Consider the following 19,988-nt stretch of genomic DNA (forward strand, 5'->3'; position numbering starts at 1 on the left):
ATTGGGCACAGTTGACATAAAAAAATTGCTAAAGATAAATTCCAAGCTAGTGTATGTAGAGGAGGTTTCAATAACAATAATACATAACAAAATTAACCTGATCCTTTCTTTACATCAGGGGTGTCAAACTGGTGGCCCTCCAGCTGTTATGAAACTAGTCCCATCATGCCTCTACCTTTTGGGAGTCATGCTTGTAACTGTCAATCTTGCAATGCCTCATGGGACTTGTAGTTTGGCAACAGCTGGAGGGCCACCAGTTTGACACCCATGCATTACATAGTTAAAACTATCATAAGCACATAAAGTATAAGCCAAGAGAATATATAATGAGCCCAAAGTGTTAATTTTATAAATCCCACTCATTAGCTGTGGAGCCCTGCCACTTTAGTTACCTCCCCTAAAGGAAAGAAAATGGCAGATGACATTTCTGAACTGTACTTCTGAAAATGCTTGTTTCTTAGGTTTCGGACTGACCCCACTCTAATGCTGGCCATACACTGTACGAATTTTGTCCTGATCCCCAGAAACTAGATGAAATTCTCTTAGTGGAGGGCCCTTTTTTCCTCCACCCACCCAACATCCTTCAACTAAAAAATTTAAGTAATTGGGTGGAAGACTATTACCAAACAGTGGCTGCTTCCAATCAGATACAGCCACTATTTGGGGACTTTCACAACCAGCGGGGCCATCACTCAAAATACACTAGCTGTGGTGGGAGATATGTCCATTTACGTTGTTTAGCACAGATGAAAGTTGTACTTGTATGAGTATTTCTTGCAGCATCTAACATCTTTCATTCTGTGTCACTGATACATTTTTCATCTTCCCCATGAATTACCAGTCTATCCCTTGGCATGCCCTCCCTGCATTCATTTTGTTTCTGATATTTGCCACTCCTTTTTTGAATGTCCTAATTTTTTCTTGTTTTTTCTTGTGCTTTCATTTATTGTATGTATAGAATTTTCAGTGATTATAATTGAATATGGAAGCTCTGAATAATTTCAATTATTGTTTGTGTTTTTTTGTTTCTGATGCAGAAATCTGCCCTGGAGTGTACACAACTAGGATATGGGATCAGTGTAATTATAGGAGGTGCCCCAGCAAATTCCCACATTACATTTGATCCCTATCTACTCTTTACAGGACGTACATGGAAAGGCTGTATTTTTGGAGGTATCAAAGCAAAGTTAACACATACATAGAAAATACAGTGTTTGTTTTGGTTTGCAGTGTATTCTTGGGTGAATAGAATTATGGTTGGTCACAAATAGGACCAGTTTATTATGGGAGAGGAGAAAGCTCTTCAAAAATACTGTAGTTAGAGCTCTGCCATAGTGACTATCCAAATTCCTTGTTTCTTCTAGAGAATAAACAAAAAAAATAACTTTTACCTATGGAAAGATTCTTACGCTTGCAGAGAGTGACCTCTCTCAGAACAGGCCACCAGTCACAGAGCCTTTCAGGCCAGTTTTAAAGTAGGACCTGCATAAAATAGCAGCTACAGATTGGGACAGACTACCCGTTACGCTCTCCTCCTTGCTCATAGAGATTTGTTGTACTTACCGGTCACATGACCTATTGCAGCATGCTGGAGAAATAGTCAATACTGAAGGATTTTCATGACAAAACTCTATAATCAAAGACAGAGCAGGTACAAGTTTATTCCAATCAGTGGCTGTTATTACATGCAAGCCCAGCATTTAATAACAAAAGTTTGAAAGGGGGAAATTATTTCAAGTATGAACCACTAGCAGCCAGTTCTACTTTGGGTTACCAGAGGCAAGCCTAGTATATTGCCACTAGCGGCCAGTTCTACGTTTAGGTTACCAGAGGCAATCTTAGTATATTGCCACTAGCGGACAGTTCTACTTTGGGTTACCAGAGGCAAACTTAGAATATTGCCACTAGCAGCCAGCTCTACTTTGGGTTACCAGAGGCAAGCCTAGTATATTGCCACTAGCAGCCAGTTCTACTTTGGGTTACCAGAGGCAAGCCTAGTATATTGCCACTAGCGGCCAGTTCTACTTTGGGTTACCAGAGGGAAGCCTAGTATATTGCCACTAGCGGCCAGTTCTACTTTGGGTTACCAGAGGCAAGCTTAGTATAATGCCACTAGCGACCAGCTCTACTTTGGGTTACCAGAGGCAAGCTTAGTATAATGCCACTAGCGGCCAGTTCTACTTTGGGTTACCAGAGGCAAGCTTAGTATAATGCCACTAGCGGCCAGTTCTACTTTGGGTTACCAGAGGCAAGCTTAATATATTGCCACTAGCGGCCAGCTCTACTTTGGGTTACCAGAGGAAAACTTAGAATATTGCCACTAGCGGCCAGTTCTACTTTGGGTTACCAGAGGCAAGCCTAGTATATTGCCACTAGCAGGCCAGTTCTACTTTGGGTTACCAGAGGCAAGCCTAGTATATTGCCACTAGCGGCCAGTTCTACTTTGGGTTACCAGAGGCAAGCCTAGTATATTGCCACTAGTGGCCAGTTCTGCTTTGGGTTACCAGAGGCAAGCCTAGTATATTAAATAAGAAAGCTACCCTTGGGGACAAATGCCATGTGACCCCTCAACCCAGGCCATTTCTTCACAAGGTTTATCATACTTCATATGGAAACCAGATATGACTCCAAAGCTTGTATTTGTTTTTAGTTTTCTGGGTTAGCTATTAAATCCCAAATTTCCTTTCTGTTGTTGATTGACATGAATCTTTCCTGCCTTGCGCTGCTCTTTACATCCAAATACGACACACATACGTTTCTCAACAGTGTTCCACAATGTGCAGCATTAGCTGATCAAGTCGTTATACATGCAAATTCCCCTTATCACCCTTAAAGTGGTATTAAACCCACCCTCAAAAAAGTAATATATTGCAGCTTACCAATCCTTAAATGTGGTGACTGCATTGGTTTCATTTTTTTAGGCTTTTCTCCCCTTAATTTTCACCTGGTAATCCAACCAGTAAGACACTTTCCTGTCTTAGAGTGGCTCTGGATGGAGAAGCAGCAGAGACACCTTTTGGACATCTGCATTGCCAGCCTGTGGAGAGGGTAATATTAGAAGCAATGGCAGTTTTAAATGGACTTGACTAACAAACTAAAGCTACACACTTTAAGTTGTTACAGAAGCATTTTTGTCCCTTTTTGAGATAAAGGTTTTACATAAATGAATAAAAGGTGACCATTGTAATCACCCCTGTTAGTGGTAAACTGCTACTTTTAATGGGCAGCTTGGTCTGTTAAAGGAAGTTAAAAAAGCAGGCTTAGGGCTAGTTCACACTTGTGGCAGCCCTTGCTGCCCCCCCCCCCCAAAATAAAAGTCTTCTGTGGTGCTTTGAAGGCATCTTGGAGGTGATTTGTCTTTATTTTTTTTACTTTGTGATTTGATTTCACCACCTATTTTAACCCTAAAAAGCCAGGGTCACTGTGCAACGGCATGCATTAAATCTGGTTGCTAAGTGATTGTGGCACGGCCCCACTCAGCTAAATATTGCTGTGGAAAGTGGTGTGTGGCAAAATTGTAGCTGGATAAGTTGCATGTGAACAACCCTTTTCAGCCTCGTTGCATCTTAACTGCTTCCCAACCGCCCTATAGCAGAAATACTGCTACAGGGTGGCACGGGTGCACAAAATCACGTGTATATATACACGTTATTTTGCATTTCCGGGTAGAGGGCGCTTGCAGGAGCCTGGTGATTACCGAGACTCTCTCACAGGCAGAACTGTTTTGTTTAGTAACAGTTCTCTTCCCTGTCAGCTCGGGACACTGGTTTGGATGGCTGTGTACAGCACAGCCATCCAAACAGTGTACTTACAGTGAAGCACACAGACACTGCTCTATAGTAAAACACTCCCTGCACACAGTTAACCCTTTGATTGCCCCTCATGTTAACCCCTTCCTGCCCAGTGCTATTAGTACAGTGTCAGTGCTTTTTTTTTAGCACTGATCACTGTATTGGTGTCACTGGCGATGACAGTGACACCAAGTCAGTTCCCCCCAGTGTCAGAATGTCCGCCACAGTCCCACTGTCCTGCTATAAGTCACTGGTCGCCACCGTTACCAGTAAAAAAAATTTTTTCAGTATATATACCACCATCTGTAAACGCTATAACTTTCACATAAACCAGTTAATTTACACGTATTGGGATTTTTTTTTAGCAAAGGCATGTAGCAGAATACATTTTGGCATAAATTTATGATGAAATTTGATTTTTCAAATTTTTTGTACTGGACATGTTTAATAGCAAAAATATTGTTTTTTTCTCAAAATTTTTGGTCTTTTTTTTTATAGTGCAAGAAATAAAAACGCACAGGTGCAATTGTCAGTTAAAGTAACGCATCGCCGTAACGCAAAAAATGGCCTGGTCAGGAAGGGGGGTAAATCCTCAGGAGGGCAAGTGGTTAAAGTGGTTGTAAACCCTTACCTATAGCCCAGTGCAGTGACTAGCCTCAGGTAATACACAGAGATTAAACAAATCCTACATAAAGCGGTACCTCATTATCTGCAGCCATTTGTCCTGTACATCCTTGTAAAACCCAGAGATGAAAATGATTTTTCACAGTCTCACAAAACAGGGGGAAGGGGGCTGCAATTATACACTGTGCAAGAGCTCTTGAGTGCTGATTGGATGGAAGGGATCCCCCCTCTTCACACAGCACACAGGAACAGAGCTGAGGCTGTCAATCAACTGGCGATCCCTCCCCTGTCACCTTTTTTAGCTCGTGGTGCCAGGAAAACTTGTCACCATTTGACTTATGCTGATAACAGAGGAACTACAGAGCAGAGAGAAATGACACTTAGTGCTTTGATGAGAGGCATGTAAACACTGCAGAAATATGTTTGGATTTTAGTTCTGAGGTTTACAACCACTTTAAAGGAGGTAGATGAGGGTCTGTAAAAGCACAGCTCAACCAACTACTTTCACCATCCTGGCTGCCCATGTGGACAAGCTCTTACTGGATGCATCACCAGGTGAAAATAAATGGAACAAAAGCCAAAAAAAAATAAACTAATGCAACCACCACATTCAAAAATTGTAAGCAGCCTTATAATATATTTTTGTTTTTTTAGTTTAATGTTGCTATAATTGCCTTTTTTATAACAAAAATCTTTGCATGCTATTAATGAAATTTTGGCTGAAAAGGTTTTTGTTTATGTGGTGCACTAACCATAATTGATACCACCTAGAAGGGGAAATCTTGCCTTGTGCCTTCTTACTAGGCTATTAGGAGACTATTGAGGCTACTTGTACTCTTTAAAAAAAAAGTTAGTCAAATATTGTTTATGAAACTGCTAATTATATTGTGAGATAATGTTTATGTGTATACCGTTATACCTGATTCTGTGTATTAACATTTAATTTTTTTTATTTTATTTTTTGGTTGAACTGGATGGACTTTGTCTTTATTCAGCCAGACTAACTATGTAACATAATTCTGGCCTGCATTTTTCAGGTTGGAAAAGTAAAGAATGCGTTCCCAAACTGGTGTCTGACTATTTGGCAAATAAATTTAATGTGGATGGATTAGTGAGCCATACACTGCCTTTTAATCGTATTAATGAAGGCTTTGAGCTTTTGGAGTCTGGCAAAAGGTAATATGGTAACAATAACAATTGTATTTGTTATTTGAACTCCAATTCTATGTTAAACTTAAAGGGTAATTCCACTTTCATGGGAAAAAAATAGCAAATAAAAAAAAAGTAACATACAGTTGTGACACATGTCATATTGTAATTCAATGTTACTATAAAATGTATTTCCTTTTCAATCTGCAGCACTGTAATTTTCTGTAAAATGCAATGCAATAGGGCTACCAGAATGTGTGCAGTACACCCTCAGATTTCAGACATCCCCTGCAACAGAAATGTTATTTTTGGAGAGATGCTCCCAATAGGAAATCACGTCTAAAGAGATGCGGACCCTGCAATTTCCTCATTAGAGCCCTGCAGGTACAGCAGCTGATTGTTAAGTACAAAACCACTCCCATACAGATTCACCATGCACATGGACACAGAAAGACAAACCTCTATTTCTTAAGAATAATGCAGGCCATAGATGGGTCGAAAATCGGCCAATTTTTCGGCCGAAAATAAAATCGGCCGATTTTCGGATCGTTAGTGGGCTATTTGTTCGGCTGTTTTTCGGTATTTTGGCCGTTTTTTTTTTTTGGTAAAGTTGGAAAAAAATCATCCGATTTTGCCGATCGGCCGATTTTCGCGGCAATTAGTGGGCAAATCGGCCGATTTTTTACCGATAAAAAATCTGCACTTGAGCAGTGACCTGCAAGAGGAAGACAAAAAGAAGAAGAGGATGAAGAAGAGGATGAAGAAGAGGATGAAGAAGAGGATGAAGAAGAGGATGAGGATGAAGAAGAGGATGAGGATGAAGAAGAGGATGAGGATGAAGAAGAGGATGAGGATGAAGAAGAAGAGGATGAAGAAGAAGAAGAGGATGAAGAAGGAGAAGAAGAAGAGGATGAGGATGAAGAAGGAGAAGAAGGAGAGGATGAGGATGAAGAAGGGGAAGAGGATGAAGAAGGGGAAGAGGATGAAGAAGGGGAAGAGGATGAAGAAGGGGGAAGAGGATGAGGATGATGAAGAAGAAAGAGGATGAGGATGATGAAGAAGAAAGAGGATGAGGATGATGAAGAAGAAAGAGGATGAGGATGATGGAGAAGGAGATGAGGATGAAGGATGAAGGAGATGAGGATGAAGGATGAAGAAGTAGAAGTAGAAGAAGAGGATGAGGATGAAGAAGAAGAGGATGAGGATGAAGTAGAAGAAGAAGAAGAAGAGGAGGAGGATGAAGTAGAAGAAGAAGAAGAAGAAGAGGAGGAGGATGAAGTAGAAGAAGAAGAAGAAGAGGATGAGGATGAAGTAGAAGAAGAAGAAGAGGATGATGAGGAGGAAGAAGAAGAAGAAGTAGAAGAAGAAGAAGAAGAGGATGATGAAGAAGTAGAAGAAGAAGAAGAAGAAGAGGATGATGAAGAAGAAGAGGATGAGGATGAAGTAGAAGAAGAGGATGATGAGGAGGAAGAAGAGGATGATGAAGAAGAAGAGGATGATGAGGAGGAAGAAGAGGATGATGAAGAAGAAGAGGATGATGAGGAGGAAGAAGAAGAAGTAGAAGAAGAAGAGGATGATGAAGAAGTAGAAGAAGAAGAAGAAGAAGAAGAAGAGGATGATGAAGAAGAGGATGAGGATGACGAAGAAGAAGAGGATGAGGATGAAGTAGAAGAAGAGGATGATGAGGAGGAAGAAGAGGATGATGAAGAAGAAGAGGATGATGAGGAGGAAGAAGAGGATGATGAAGAAGAAGAGGATGATGAGGAGGAAGAAGAGCATGATGAAGAAGAAGAGGATGATGAGGAGGAAGAAGAGGATGAAGAAGAAGAGGATGATGAGGAGGAAGAAGAGGATGATGAAGAAGAAGAGGATGATGAGGAGGAAGAAGAGGATGAGGATGAAGAAGAAGTAGGATGAAAATAAGAGGAATTCCAGTCCAGCAAAAAGTGTCCCTGCAGAGAGCTCCGCTATTTCTTTGACAGTTCTCTGACAGTTCCTTGACATTTACAGCGGTTGCAACATTGTATCTATTTGTTTCCGAATAAAAACATCTGTATCCTAAATGGAAACAAATAGATACATTGTTGCAACCTCTATAAATGTCAAGGAACTGTCAGAGAACTGTCAAAGAAATAGCGGAGCTCTCTGCAGGGACCCTTTTTGCCGGCTGTAGACGGGATGAAAATCGGCCGTTTTTTTTTTTTTCTTTTACCATTGATGGTAACGTCGGCCGCTTGAACGACCGATTTTTCGTTTTTTAAAAGAAAAATCTGCCGTTTTTCGACCCATCTATGGCCTGCATAAGGGCTCATGTTCACTGCAGCTCCTAAACTTACGTTCAGGAGCTGTTCAGCATTTTTTATTTAGCAGCCCCTGAACTCTCCCTAATGTTTTCCTATGTGTCCATGTACAGTCATTTACAGTCATTTACAGGCAGTTGAGCTTACAGTAAATTTTTTAACACACCAAACTTGCATTCAGGAGTAGATTTTACTGGCGTTTCAAACGCATGTAAATGTGGTTAACCGCATTTATAAACATTTGCATTTATAAGCTTTTTTTTAACTGTTCCATATCCAGATGCTGTCCAGAGCCTTTTTTCATCATCAGAAATGCATGCAAAACATTTTCCATGTATTCAATGGACCCAGTACACCAGTGCAGTCAGTTCTAGGTTTCGTGTGAAGGAAAAAATGGTAGAACATGCTGCACTATGCTCATGATGGGATCCATAGTGAATACAACCAGAAAAGATATGTGATCTCAACACACACTGCTGCTTCTGCTCTCTCTATTCCTAAAATGTCTGAAATAGTTAATTATTTACTATTTTTCAGTGCATTCTGGGCATTTGGAAGGTCTCCTGAGGTTATCTTTTAAAAACGCTTCTAAATGCAAATGCACATAAACGCGGTATGCAAACACGGCTAAACTGACATTTTTTAACCTATGATTTCCAGCAGTCAGTTTCCATCATTCAGAAGAGTTTTCCAAACGCCCCGTGTACATGAGCCCTTACACAAGCTTTGTTAAAATCCTTCCAATGTACATAGATCACCCAGAGAAGAATACTTTTTTTTTCTTCAACAAAAGTGGAGTTACACTTTAAAGTACTGTATAACTAAACGTAACAACTTTTTTTTTTCTTTCTTCGTTTTGGATAGATTGGAGATGGATTAGTCAGTTTTTATTGGTACCTGTGCCCTGTTGGGGGGATTCACCCTCTTTATTTGTCCTGTTTACCATTATCATCAAAAGTGAAAGTAAAATAAAATCTCAAATTTTGGGCTGACATCAGAACACTAATAGAGGGGAAATCTTCTAATGTGGACACCAGTTCTGGTGACACCCTGGGATTCCCTCACTTTTGAAGAATTTCCAATCACTTTCTGTTTTGGCAATAGGAAAAGAAGTGAAGGATAATCTCCTCAGTGTAGATGACATTAAAAAAAAGTTTTGCAGACTCTGGACGTGTTATACACACACAAAGAAATGTCATCATAGTACACAGAGTGTGTGTGACACGTCCAGTTCTTCTGCCCTGCTGCAAGGACCTCCACTGTCCCAGTACTCAGCAATTCAGCTCTGACTAATCAAAGTGGCATTGCCCAGTATACAGAGAAAGTTCGGACAGCTGGAGCTGTCAAACTAAAGCAGTCTGGCAATGTTTATCAATAACTTTGCTCAAAAGAAACATTGTTTCGTTTTTGTATCTGTTTATTCATTTACAGATCAAAGGGATTAAAGTGGTTGCAAAAGCTGAAGGTTTGTTTATCTTCATGCATTCTATACATCTAGGTAAACAAACTTCCATGTGCAGCAGCGCCCCCCCCCCCCCCCCCCCCCCAGCCTCCTCAATACTTAACTGAGCCTCATAGCGATCCAGCAATATGAATGACAGCCTTGGCTGTTCCGGGTCTCTGCCTCCTCCTCAGCTGAGACAGTAAGCGGGAGCCATTGGCTCCTGCTGCTGTCAATCATAGTCAGTCAGCCAATGAGGAGAGAGAGGGGGTGGGGACAAGCCATGGCTCTGTGTGTGAATGGACACACAGAGCAGTGGGTGCCCTCATAGCAAGCTGCTTGTTGTGGGGGCACCCAACAGGAGGGAGGGGCCAGGAGAGCGTGTGGGGGACCCGAGAAGAAGAGGATCCAGGCTGCTCTATGCAAAACCAGTACACACAGCAGGTAAGTATAGACATGTTTGTTATGTTCCAAAAAAAATCCCTTTTAGAATCGCTTTAATTTCATCTGCAGATGAAATCCCTTAAAGCAACCTGACAAGTAAAAAAAAAAAAGTTTTTTTTAATAAATGTTCCTCTGTTTAACCCCTCATTAAGCCTTAGTTTACGCCATTCAGCCCTAATTAACTCCTTATCCATTCAGTTATTCTTTTCCTGCTGGATTGCTATGGGGACACACAAAGAAGAAGAGGAAACAAGATCGCTGGCGGGAGACCACAGAAGTGGAGGATCAGGGCTGCTCTGTGCAATACCACTGCACAGAGCAGGTAGTATGACATGTTTGTTATTTTAATTAAAAAGAAAATGTCCCATCAGAGGTACCTTTTTAGCATAAGCAATAGATGAAGGTCTCTGTGTAGCAGCTGTAAAGGGACAGTCTTTAGTCCTAACTCTTCAGCCAGCTAGTGTTGGGGCCTAGTTGTACCATTGGTGCATGTGAAAATAAGTGTAGTAAAACCTGCTGGCAGCAATAAGGCTACTAGCTAGCTGTATGGTGAGTCCCTAAAGGGCTCAGGCTCTCTAGCAGTAGATAGTAAATCCCCACAGCAGTAGTTCACCAGTCCCAGTGATATTGCAGCTCATTGTATGGACACACACAGAGATGATTCTGGCTCTCTGCACTCTGGATCCTGCTCAGACTGCTGATATGCTGTAGTGATGATGCACACTGGACAGCGATGTACACTCTCTGATCTCCCTCTCAGCAAGAGGAAGCTGTGTCTTGTACAGCCTGAGAAAATTCAGCTCCTTCGCCTCCTTCTGCAATCTTTCTATGGGAAATGCAGTTCAAAACTTCTTGATTACAGTAGAGTCTCTCTCCTCTGGACTACAGTTCTCACAATGTAGTGCTGCCTGACTCTATTGAACTATTCCTGGTCATCAGCTCCCTGCCCTTGCTGATATAGCTGTTAACTAGTTCAGAGAGCAGCTGCAACCAGTGTTTTTCTCACTCTCCATTCTTACCCAATCATTTGGCTGCACACAGATTTTCATGTAGGCTACACTTTATCCAAACATTAATTTCTAGTGCTGATAGATGAGGGTATACTCAGCACTTCTAAAGCACACAAAACATCCATCATCTACTGTCAAAACTCTAAATCAAAAGAGACATTTCAGTGTTACACATGCAAATAAAAAAATGCAAGAAAAATATAATTATGTGCAATGTTTTCTAAATGTATGCCTATTGTTAATTTACAAACCTTTTTTTTTATTTAAAAGCATCCGAACAATCCTATTATTCTAACATGGAAGACTGCTTTGTATTGGTGTCATGTTCAGCAGTTTATTCTGAAGGTTCACAATTCAAGTGAAATGATATGAAGTTTTGAACCTGAAATATTTTCAACACTACAAGTAAAATCCATGATAAAAAATCTTACTATTTAACTGATTGACTAAATCTGTTGTAACCATTTCTTTCAACAGTATGCCAAATAAAGCATTAATGTTAAAATGATGTATGATATATCCATAACATAACCCCTCATGCCTGTAGCTGATTATCTAAACTTTGTTACCTGTTTCCCCTAACAATTCAAGTGAAATGATATGAAGTTTTGAACCTGAAATAATTTCATAACTACAAATTAAAATCCATGCTGTAAAATCTTACTGTTTAGCTGACTGACTAAACCAGCTGTAACTGTTTCACCCAACAGTACATAAACTAAAGTATGAAATATATCCATAACATAACATCTCAGTGCTTTGGCTGATTATCTAACCTAATGTAACCTAACCTAACAAAGAATAAAAGAAAGCATTTTGTGTCTTATTTTAATCTTTAAAGTGGATCTATTCTCCCCTCCCCTTGCTTCCTTGTTATGGGGACTCGGGTACTGCCCTGAGGGAAATGAATCAGGGAAAAAATGTTTTTCAAAAAGTACCATTTTTAAAGGGGCAGTCATTTTTCATTGCTTAAAGTAAGAAAAACATTTTTTTCATAAATTCTTTTAAATATCATGCCTGGCGTGTCCCCTTTAAACTACCTGCAAAATTGCACATCTGTACAATGTATATGCTGCAGCAGGATTGCCATTTTTTTTTTCAAATGATATGTATATTAAAAAAACAGCGTGAGGTCCCCCCACCCCCAATTTTTATACCAGATTTGTTTTTAATGTATTGTTTGCTTATATTATTTTTTTAAATGATTATTTTTGATTTAATTGGGGTTTTTTTGGGGGAGAGTATTCTCCCCTCTGTCTTATATAGTGTGGGCTGGATACAGTTCACTGTGAGAGCGCAGTGCATTGTGGGGTGTTTGGTTGTCGAACAGTTGGTGGTGCCTTCACACCGTAACCCTTCTGTGTTATTCTTGATGAGTGCAGGATTAGACCTTGTTCTAAAAATGCTAATAATATGCACGTGTAATACCTTCCATTTTGTTTGAGTTGATTGTAGCTGTATTAGTGCATTTGCGACAGAAACAATTGAGTACTGTCCGTAATACACCTGTAATACAAGTGCAGAAAAATTGGGCCTTGGGTGTTGGTGGTGCCTGAACACTGTAACTCCTCACAGTTACTATTGCTGGGCGCAGGAATGGGCCCTGCAGTTAAAAATTGTTAATTAGAGAAAAATGGTGAAAAATTTAAATTTAGATGCGCCTGTCAAACTGGTACAGAAAAACTGGGCCTGAAGTGTCCTGTCCATGATTCCAGCAAAAAGGGGATAGTGGGAGGGATAGTGTCACTGGTGCATGCATTGTCGCAGCTCACCATCCTTGTGGCCTCCTTAAATGGTGACAGGACAGTGCATGCATCCTTTAATCAGCAGCCACTAGCGTGGGGAAAGAAGCCAAGCTCCCCTGACCATTCAAATGGCTGCGCATCCTCCAGCTGCATATAATGGACACTGTGATAAAATAATTCTGGTGACTTCTCCATGCATGATGGTGGGACTATGGAAGGAGCAGCTATGGTGGAAACGGAGCCTGTGGAATAGGCTGCTTTGGCAGCTGTGATGGTAGGCAAAATAGTATGAGTCTGGGTGACAGAGGATGAGGAGGATGAGCATGGCTGAGTTATCCACTCCACCACTTCTTCTGCATGTTGTGGCTCAATAATAAGGCCAGCACCAGAAAAAAAGGACAAGTGTGCCCTGCCTGCAGAGGATACACCATGTCCTCAACCTACACTTTTCAGTGTGGACACAGGCTGCTTACCCTCTCTTATGCAGGCCATATATGGGTCGAATTCCAAACAAATTTGTTTTAGAAAATCAGAAATTTCGTACATTTTGTAAATCGATTAATTACGAAGCCTTCAATTTCACATGTTGCTACAGAAACTAATTTTCGTGGCCAAGAATTTTCTTTTCTTTCCAGGTCACAGCTTGTATATTTCTCACACGACTCTCCCATCATTGATTAGAATGTGGTCAGGTGCAATGCTTTGACTAACCACAAAGCATGTTTTACATTGTTTGCGTGCACAGGCAAACTTCCTGCCGAATGCCCTTTGTCAGGGCTCCCAGGTATGACCAGAGATGTGTGACTGATGCAGGGAAACGCAGACTTCAGAAATGTGATAAACAATATAATTTATTAACACTAACCATACAAACATAAACGCAGGGCAATACTAAACATAATACAGTGCAAACAAACCAAACCAACCACCCACAGATAACAGTACATACAAGCAAGCGTCGTCAGGCAGGCCGGGTCAATATCAATTGGGCAGGTAGGTACGGGGGGAGCAAGCAGAGAATGGTCGGGGTCACAGGCCAGGTTCAGCAGGTAGCAAGCAGCGAGGTACAGAGGGTCAGACAGAGGGGTGGTCAGGGTCACAAGCCAGGATCAGAGCAGGAGTAGTCGGCAGCAGTTCAGATCAGGGTCAGCAAAGGAACAGAAACAGGATGCAGGACAGATACAGGGCCCAGGACAAACACAACACCAAGGCAGAGTCTGCAAGTCTGGCCATCCCTTAAATACCCCAGTATCATCAGTTCCAGGTGTTAGCTGGCTGAAAGGTTGAGTCTCTGATTGCTGGGAGCACCCGCTGGCCAGCCCTGGTACTGCAGATCAAAAGGCAGGTGAGTCCCACCATTGCTGGCCAGTCCATTCCTAACAGTACCCCCCCCTCAAGGAGCGGCCTCAGGACGCTCCAAACAGTCCTAGCTGGGCAAAATGTTCCACCGCCCGGGTCTGGCAACTGGCGGGATAGCAAAGACTGGCACACCGGGCAGGACTCCGGGCAGCGGCACACCGGGCTGGACTCCGGGCAGCGGCACATCGAGCAGAGGCACTCCGGGCAGAGGCACACCGGGCAGAGGCACATCGGGCAGAGGCACACCGGGCAGGACTCCGGGCAGAGGCACATCGGGCAGGACTCCGGGCAGAGGCACATCGGATTACCAGGCGAAGCAGCAGGCACCGGGCCCCCGGGCGGGGCGACAGGCACCGGGCCCCCGGGCGGGGCGACAGGCACCGGGCCCCCGGGCGGGGCGACAGGCACCGGGCCCCCGGGCGGGGCGACAGGCACCGGGCCCCCGGGCGGGGCGACAGGCACCGGGCCCCCGGGCGGAGCAGCAGGCACCGGGCCCCCGGGCGGAGCAGCAGGCACCGGGCCCCCGGGCGGAGCAGCAGGCACCGGGCCCCCGGGCGGAGCAGCAGGCACCGGGCCCCCGGGCGGAGCAGCAGGCATCGTGCCCCCGGGCGGGGCGACAGGCATCGTGCCCCCAGGCGGGGCGACAGGCATCGTGCCCCCAGGCGGGGCGACAGGCATCGTGCCCCCAGGCGGAGCGGCGGGCGCCGGACCCCCAGGCGGAGCGACAGGTCTCGGGCCCTCAGGCGGAGCGGCGGGCGCCGGACCCCCAGGCGGAGCGACAGGTCTCGGGCCTTCAGGCGGAGCGGCGGGCGCCGGACCCCCAGGCGGAGCGACAGGTCTCGGGCCCTCAGGCGGAGCGGCGGGCGCCAAACCCCCAGGAGGAGCGACAGGTCTCGGGCCCTCAGGCGGAGCGGCGGGCGCCGGACCCCCAGGTGGAGCGACAGGTCTCGGGCCCTCAGGCGGAGCGGCGGGCGCCGGACCCCCAGGCGGAGCGACAGGTCTCGGGCCCATAGGCGGAGCGGCGGGCGCCGGACCCCCAGGCGGAGCGACAGGTCTCGGGCCCTCAGGCGGAGCGGCGGGCGCCGGACTCCCAGGTGGAGCGACAGGTCTCGGGCCCTCAGGCGGAGCGGCGGGCGCCGGACCCCCAGGAGAAGCGACAGGTCTCGGGCCCTCAGGCGGAGCGGCGGGCGCCGGACCCCCAGGTGGAGCGACAGGTCTCGGGCCCTCAGGCGGAGCGGCGGGCGCCGGACCCCCAGGTGGAGCGACAGGTCTCGGGCCCTCAGGCGGAGCGGCGGGCGCCGGACCCCCAGGAGGAGCGACAGGTCTCGGGCCCTCAGGCGGAGCGGCGGGCGCCGGACCCCCAGGAGGAGCGACAGGTCTCGGGCCCTCAGGCGGAGCGACAGGTCTCGGGCCCCCAGGCGGGGCGGCGGGCGCCGGATCCCCAGGCGGAGCGGCGGGCGCTGGACCCCCAAGCGGAGCAACAGGTCTCGGGCCCCCAGGCGGAGCGGCGGGCACCGAGTCACCAGGCACGACAGTGGGCTCCGAGTCAACTGGTATGACCGCAGGCACTGGGTCAGACATTGTATGGTCTGGCTGGACAGCGGGCATCGGGTCACCAGGCATCAGGTCATTTGGCTCGACCGCGGGCACCGCGTCATCTGGCAAGGCAGTGGGCTCCGAGTCAACTGGTATGACCGCAGGCACTGGGTCAGACATTGTATGGTCTGGCTGGACAGTGGGCATCGGGTCACCAGGCATCAGGTCATTTGGCTCGACAGCGGGCACCGCGTCATCCGGCAAGGCAGTGGGCTCCGAGTCAACTGGTATGACCGCGGGCACTGGGTCAGACATTGGATCGTCTGACTGGACAGCGGGCACTGGGTCACCAGGCATCAGGTCATTTGGCTCGACAGCGGGCACCGCGTCATCTGGCAAGGCAGTGGGCTCCGAGTCAACAGGCACGACAGTGAGCACCGGGGCATCAGGTACCGGATTGTCTGGCTCGACAGCGGGCATCGGGTCACCAGGTATGACAGCGGGCACTGGGTCACCAGGCATCAGGTCATTTGGCTTGTCAGCGGGCACCGCGTCATCTGGCAAGGCAGTGGGCACCGGGTCACCAGGCATTGGATCGTCTGGCTCGACAGCGGGCATCTGGTCACCAGGTATGACAGCGGGCACTGGGTCACCAGGCATCAGGTCATTTGGCTTGCCAGCGGGCACCGCGTCATCTGGCAAGGCAGTGGGCACCGGGTCACCAGATATGACAGCGGGCTCTGAGTCAATTGGCACGACAGCGGGCACTGGATCAGGTACCGGATCATCTGGATCAACAGCGGGCATCGAGTCAACTGGCCTAATAGGATCGTCGGGCTGGATCAGTTCATCATGCTGAGTAGCGGCATCAGGCTGAATGCAGGCATCAGGCTGAGGAGAGGCTTCAGGCTGAAGAGAGGCATCCGGCTGAAGAGAGGCATCAGGCCGAGTAGAGGCTTCAGGCTGAGTAGAGGCTTCAGGCCGAGTCACGGAAGGCAGGCTCACCGGTTTGGATACTGGCAGGATGGTATTGGTTGGAAAGAATTTTCGCTTTTTTCTGGTTTTAACTACTGGAGCACTGCAAGTAAACGCAGGTCTGCAAACGAATGGAGCAGCTGGAGACAGAGAAAAACTGGAGGATGGAACAGGAGAGGGAGCAGTTGCTACAGAGGGCTCTTTTACAGGGTTAAAGGCAGGATAGGTGCAGCGAGTGGGAACAGGGTACTGACATGCGGTAGATAGCAGGGCAGGAGGAGCTGGTGGGAATACAGGAGTAGAGTTAGAAGCAGGACTGGGTCTTTGTAAGCTGACTGAGGCTGGGTGCAACAAATCTGTCCATGTCTGCAGTAGGGGTTGAACAAAGCTGAGCTTACACAAAGTCTGTCTGGTCAATGACTGCACTGCGTTGATACAATCTCTTAGTGTCTGTGGTGAACATGTGGAGTAACGCTCCAAAAGGTAACCCACATCATCCTCTAATAACCACACCAGGGACTCTACCTGGTCTGCACTAAATGGTGGCAAAAATTCATCCCTGCATTCGGGGGAACCAGATGAAACCAACTCTGCACAAACCTCAATCAATGGCTGCACCTCAGAGAACACTGTGCCCTGATCTACTAGAACATGAGCGAGCCGTATACATTCTAGCAATTCATCCCGGGTATACTCCTTCAGAGTTTGATAAGCATACTCCCTGTCATAAAACACTAGCAGAGATAAATACTCAACCTCATCAAGATCCATCCTTCCCATCAACAAGCCAAGATGGCTTCCCTGTGCAGCCACTTCTGGTCAGGATTGGCCTTGGTGTAATGTCAGGGCTCCCAGGTATGACCAGAGGTGTGTGACTGATGCAGGGAAACGCAGACTTCAGAAATGTGATAAACAATATAATTTATTAACACTAACCATACAAACATAAACGCAGGGCAATACTAAACATAATACAGTGCAAACAAACCAAACCAACCACCCACCCACAGATAACAGTACATACAAGCAAGCGTCGTCAGGCAGGCCGGGTCAATATCAATTGGGCAGGTAGGTACGGGGGGAGCAAGCAGAGAATGGTCGGGGTCACAGGCCAGGTTCAGCAGGTAGCAAGCAGCGAGGTACAGAGGGGTGGTCAGGGTCACAAGCCAGGATCAGAGCAGGAGTAGTCGGCAGCAGTTCAGATCAGGGTCAGCAAAGGACCAGAAACAGGATGCAGGACAGATACAGGGCCCAGGACAAACACAACACCAAGGCAGAGTCTGCAAGTCTGGCCATCCCTTAAATACCCCAGTATCATCAGTTCCAGGTGTTAGCTGGCTGAAAGGTTGAGTCTCTGATTGCTGGGAGCACCCGCTGGCCAGCCCTGGTACTGCAGATCAAAAGGCAGGTGAGTCCCACCATTGCTGGCCAGTCCATTCCTAACACCCTTATTGTTCAATGAACACTCGAACGGCCAGTGTTCGAGTTGAACTTATGTTTGATTCAAATTGTCGGCCCATCCCTAGTGTGGACCTTTGTGAACACTCTCAGGGTTGAAGCAAGACCAAAGGAATAGGCCAAAAATTAATAGCTGAAAAGATGATGCTCCATGAATGAAAAACATAACACGGTCTTCTCATACCCTTGCTCCTCCGATATGAACTTAAGCCATAGCGCCCTGGACAGAACAAAGACATCAATTGTCTGGCATGTCACACAGAAAAAATATCTGGTTAGCGCAATCAATAAGTGCAAAAAGAGGATAAACAGAATGAGAACTGCTTCCAACTTCTAATCAGTAGGATCTTTATGGAACCACCAGGAGCAAGCAATCTATTCTCTGGGTCTTTCTATTCTTGTAGGTAAAAGCATGACATTAGGGATAATAAGGAGACACCTTGATGGAATATTTGGGTTTATGATAATGGAGTCCAAACATTGTGCTAGGAGATGGAATAGGAAGGTGTTTTGGGATCTGCAAAAAGAGCAGAAGGCACCATCTTTTCCCATGTCTATAATTGACCTTGCATATAGTGCAAACTCAGTCCTGATTAGAAAAATTTGCCCGCAGCCACAAAGACAACCTCCCTTCCGTTTGGCGCTTGATATATTGCAAACAATCAGAAAGTTGTATACCTTGAGAAGGGGTGTGAGCCTTTAAGAAAAATACCCAGAATTATTCATGGGCTCAAGCCAGATATGTATCAAGGGTAAAAATAGCGCCATGATCTTGTGACCACATGTTACTGCACCCTGTGCTCTTGAATTGCCAGTATTAAGTCCACTGCCACAATGCTCTGTTTCTGTCAAAGAAAGTTATGGATATTTGTGTGGAGAACAATTCCTTATCACATTTCCTCACTAAATGACTGGTGGGAGAGTAGTCTGACTAGGATTCAAGATGCTAACATATACCATGCAATATCCTCATCACAGCCAATTGCATGGACACTGAATATAGCGAGCCTGTTCCTATTAGACATGACACACAACCCAAACAGGGGACACTGCATTGGGAAAGTGACACTTGCTTCTGATATTTCATCATACATTACATGATTCTAACATATTTTTTTCCATTGTCAATGTTTCAGCAGCCATCAACTGTCCTCTCCTATATATATATATATATATATATATATATATATATATATATATATACACACAGAAACTGTGCCTGCGCCCCTCACCTGCCTCCTTCCAGGGGGCTTCATCCTACAGGTAGGCAGGCTGTGAGGAAACAGAACAGGTGACTGGGCCAGCTGTCAACCACTTCAAGCCCACAACAGTAAAATCAGTCTGTGTATGTAGTAAAGCATGTTTGTTATACTCACTGTGGAACCTAAGAGGTTAATCCTCTGCAATGTGTAAAAACACTGGTAGATCCTCTCTTTTCTGATCCTCCCCTTCTTCCAATGCCTCCCTCTTATCTCCTGATAAGACATATTGTGTGGAGTCACTCTGCACATGCTCTGTTTGGTGTGTATTGCTAGAGAGGTTTTTTTTCTTCTTGGGAGAATGCATGTGATCAGCACAAGGCCAATCAGAACTGTCCAGACAGAAGTCAAGGGTTCTGCATCCTTCTAGAAGAAAATGAAAACTCCTACAAGGTTTAAAGCACAGTTCCAGTCAAAAGTTGAAGCTCCACTTCTTTGCCTCCTCCCCCTCAACCACTTCCATATTTGGCACCTTTTGGGCGGAAGGGGGGAGCGGGTACTTGGTTTTGACAGGTACCCGCTCCCACTTCTGGCTCAGTTCGCTGCGGCAAAGTGAGCCTGAACTTTCACAGGTCCCAGGAGACTGCCAGACCAATCAAGAGGCACAGCACGACTTGCGCATGTGCAGTGGGCACCAGGCTATGAAGCCGCAAGCTGTCACAGCCTGGTACCCACAGTTGAGATGCTGGCGCCGTGGAGGAGAGAAGGGGAGAAGGGATGGTGTGGGTGAGAACATCGGTGGACTCTGGGACAGGTAAGTGTTTGTTTATTAAAAGTCATCAGCTACAGTTTTTTTGTAGCTGCTGCCTTTTTAATAAACACAAAAATGGCTGGAACTCCGCTTTAACATGTGCTTGGCTGGACACTGATAGAAGTCACAAGACTGCTCTAACTGCT

At 45.8% G+C, this 19,988-nt stretch overlaps 1 protein-coding gene across 1 annotated transcript in view; it reads left to right on the plus strand.

The window, feature by feature from the left end:
• LOC149459868 (alcohol dehydrogenase 1-like) overlaps nucleotides 1-11,585 on the plus strand; it is a 35,932-nt gene extending 24,347 nt beyond the window's left edge. Inside the window, exons 7-9 of the mRNA XM_089680562.1 lie at nucleotides 1,038-1,173; nucleotides 5,453-5,591; nucleotides 11,030-11,585. Coding sequence (XP_089536688.1) covers nucleotides 1,038-1,173; nucleotides 5,453-5,591; nucleotides 11,030-11,054 — 300 coding nt within the window. The 3' untranslated portion in view covers nucleotides 11,055-11,585. The remainder of the gene's footprint in view (nucleotides 1-1,037; nucleotides 1,174-5,452; nucleotides 5,592-11,029) is intronic.
• The last annotated feature ends 8,403 nt before the right edge of the window (nucleotides 11,586-19,988 follow it).

This window comes from Staurois parvus, unplaced genomic scaffold (genome assembly GCF_062004578.1).
Source record: "Staurois parvus isolate SC_StPar_1 unplaced genomic scaffold, SC_StPar_1.0 ptg000244l, whole genome shotgun sequence".
Lineage (NCBI taxonomy): Eukaryota > Metazoa > Chordata > Amphibia > Anura > Ranidae > Staurois > Staurois parvus.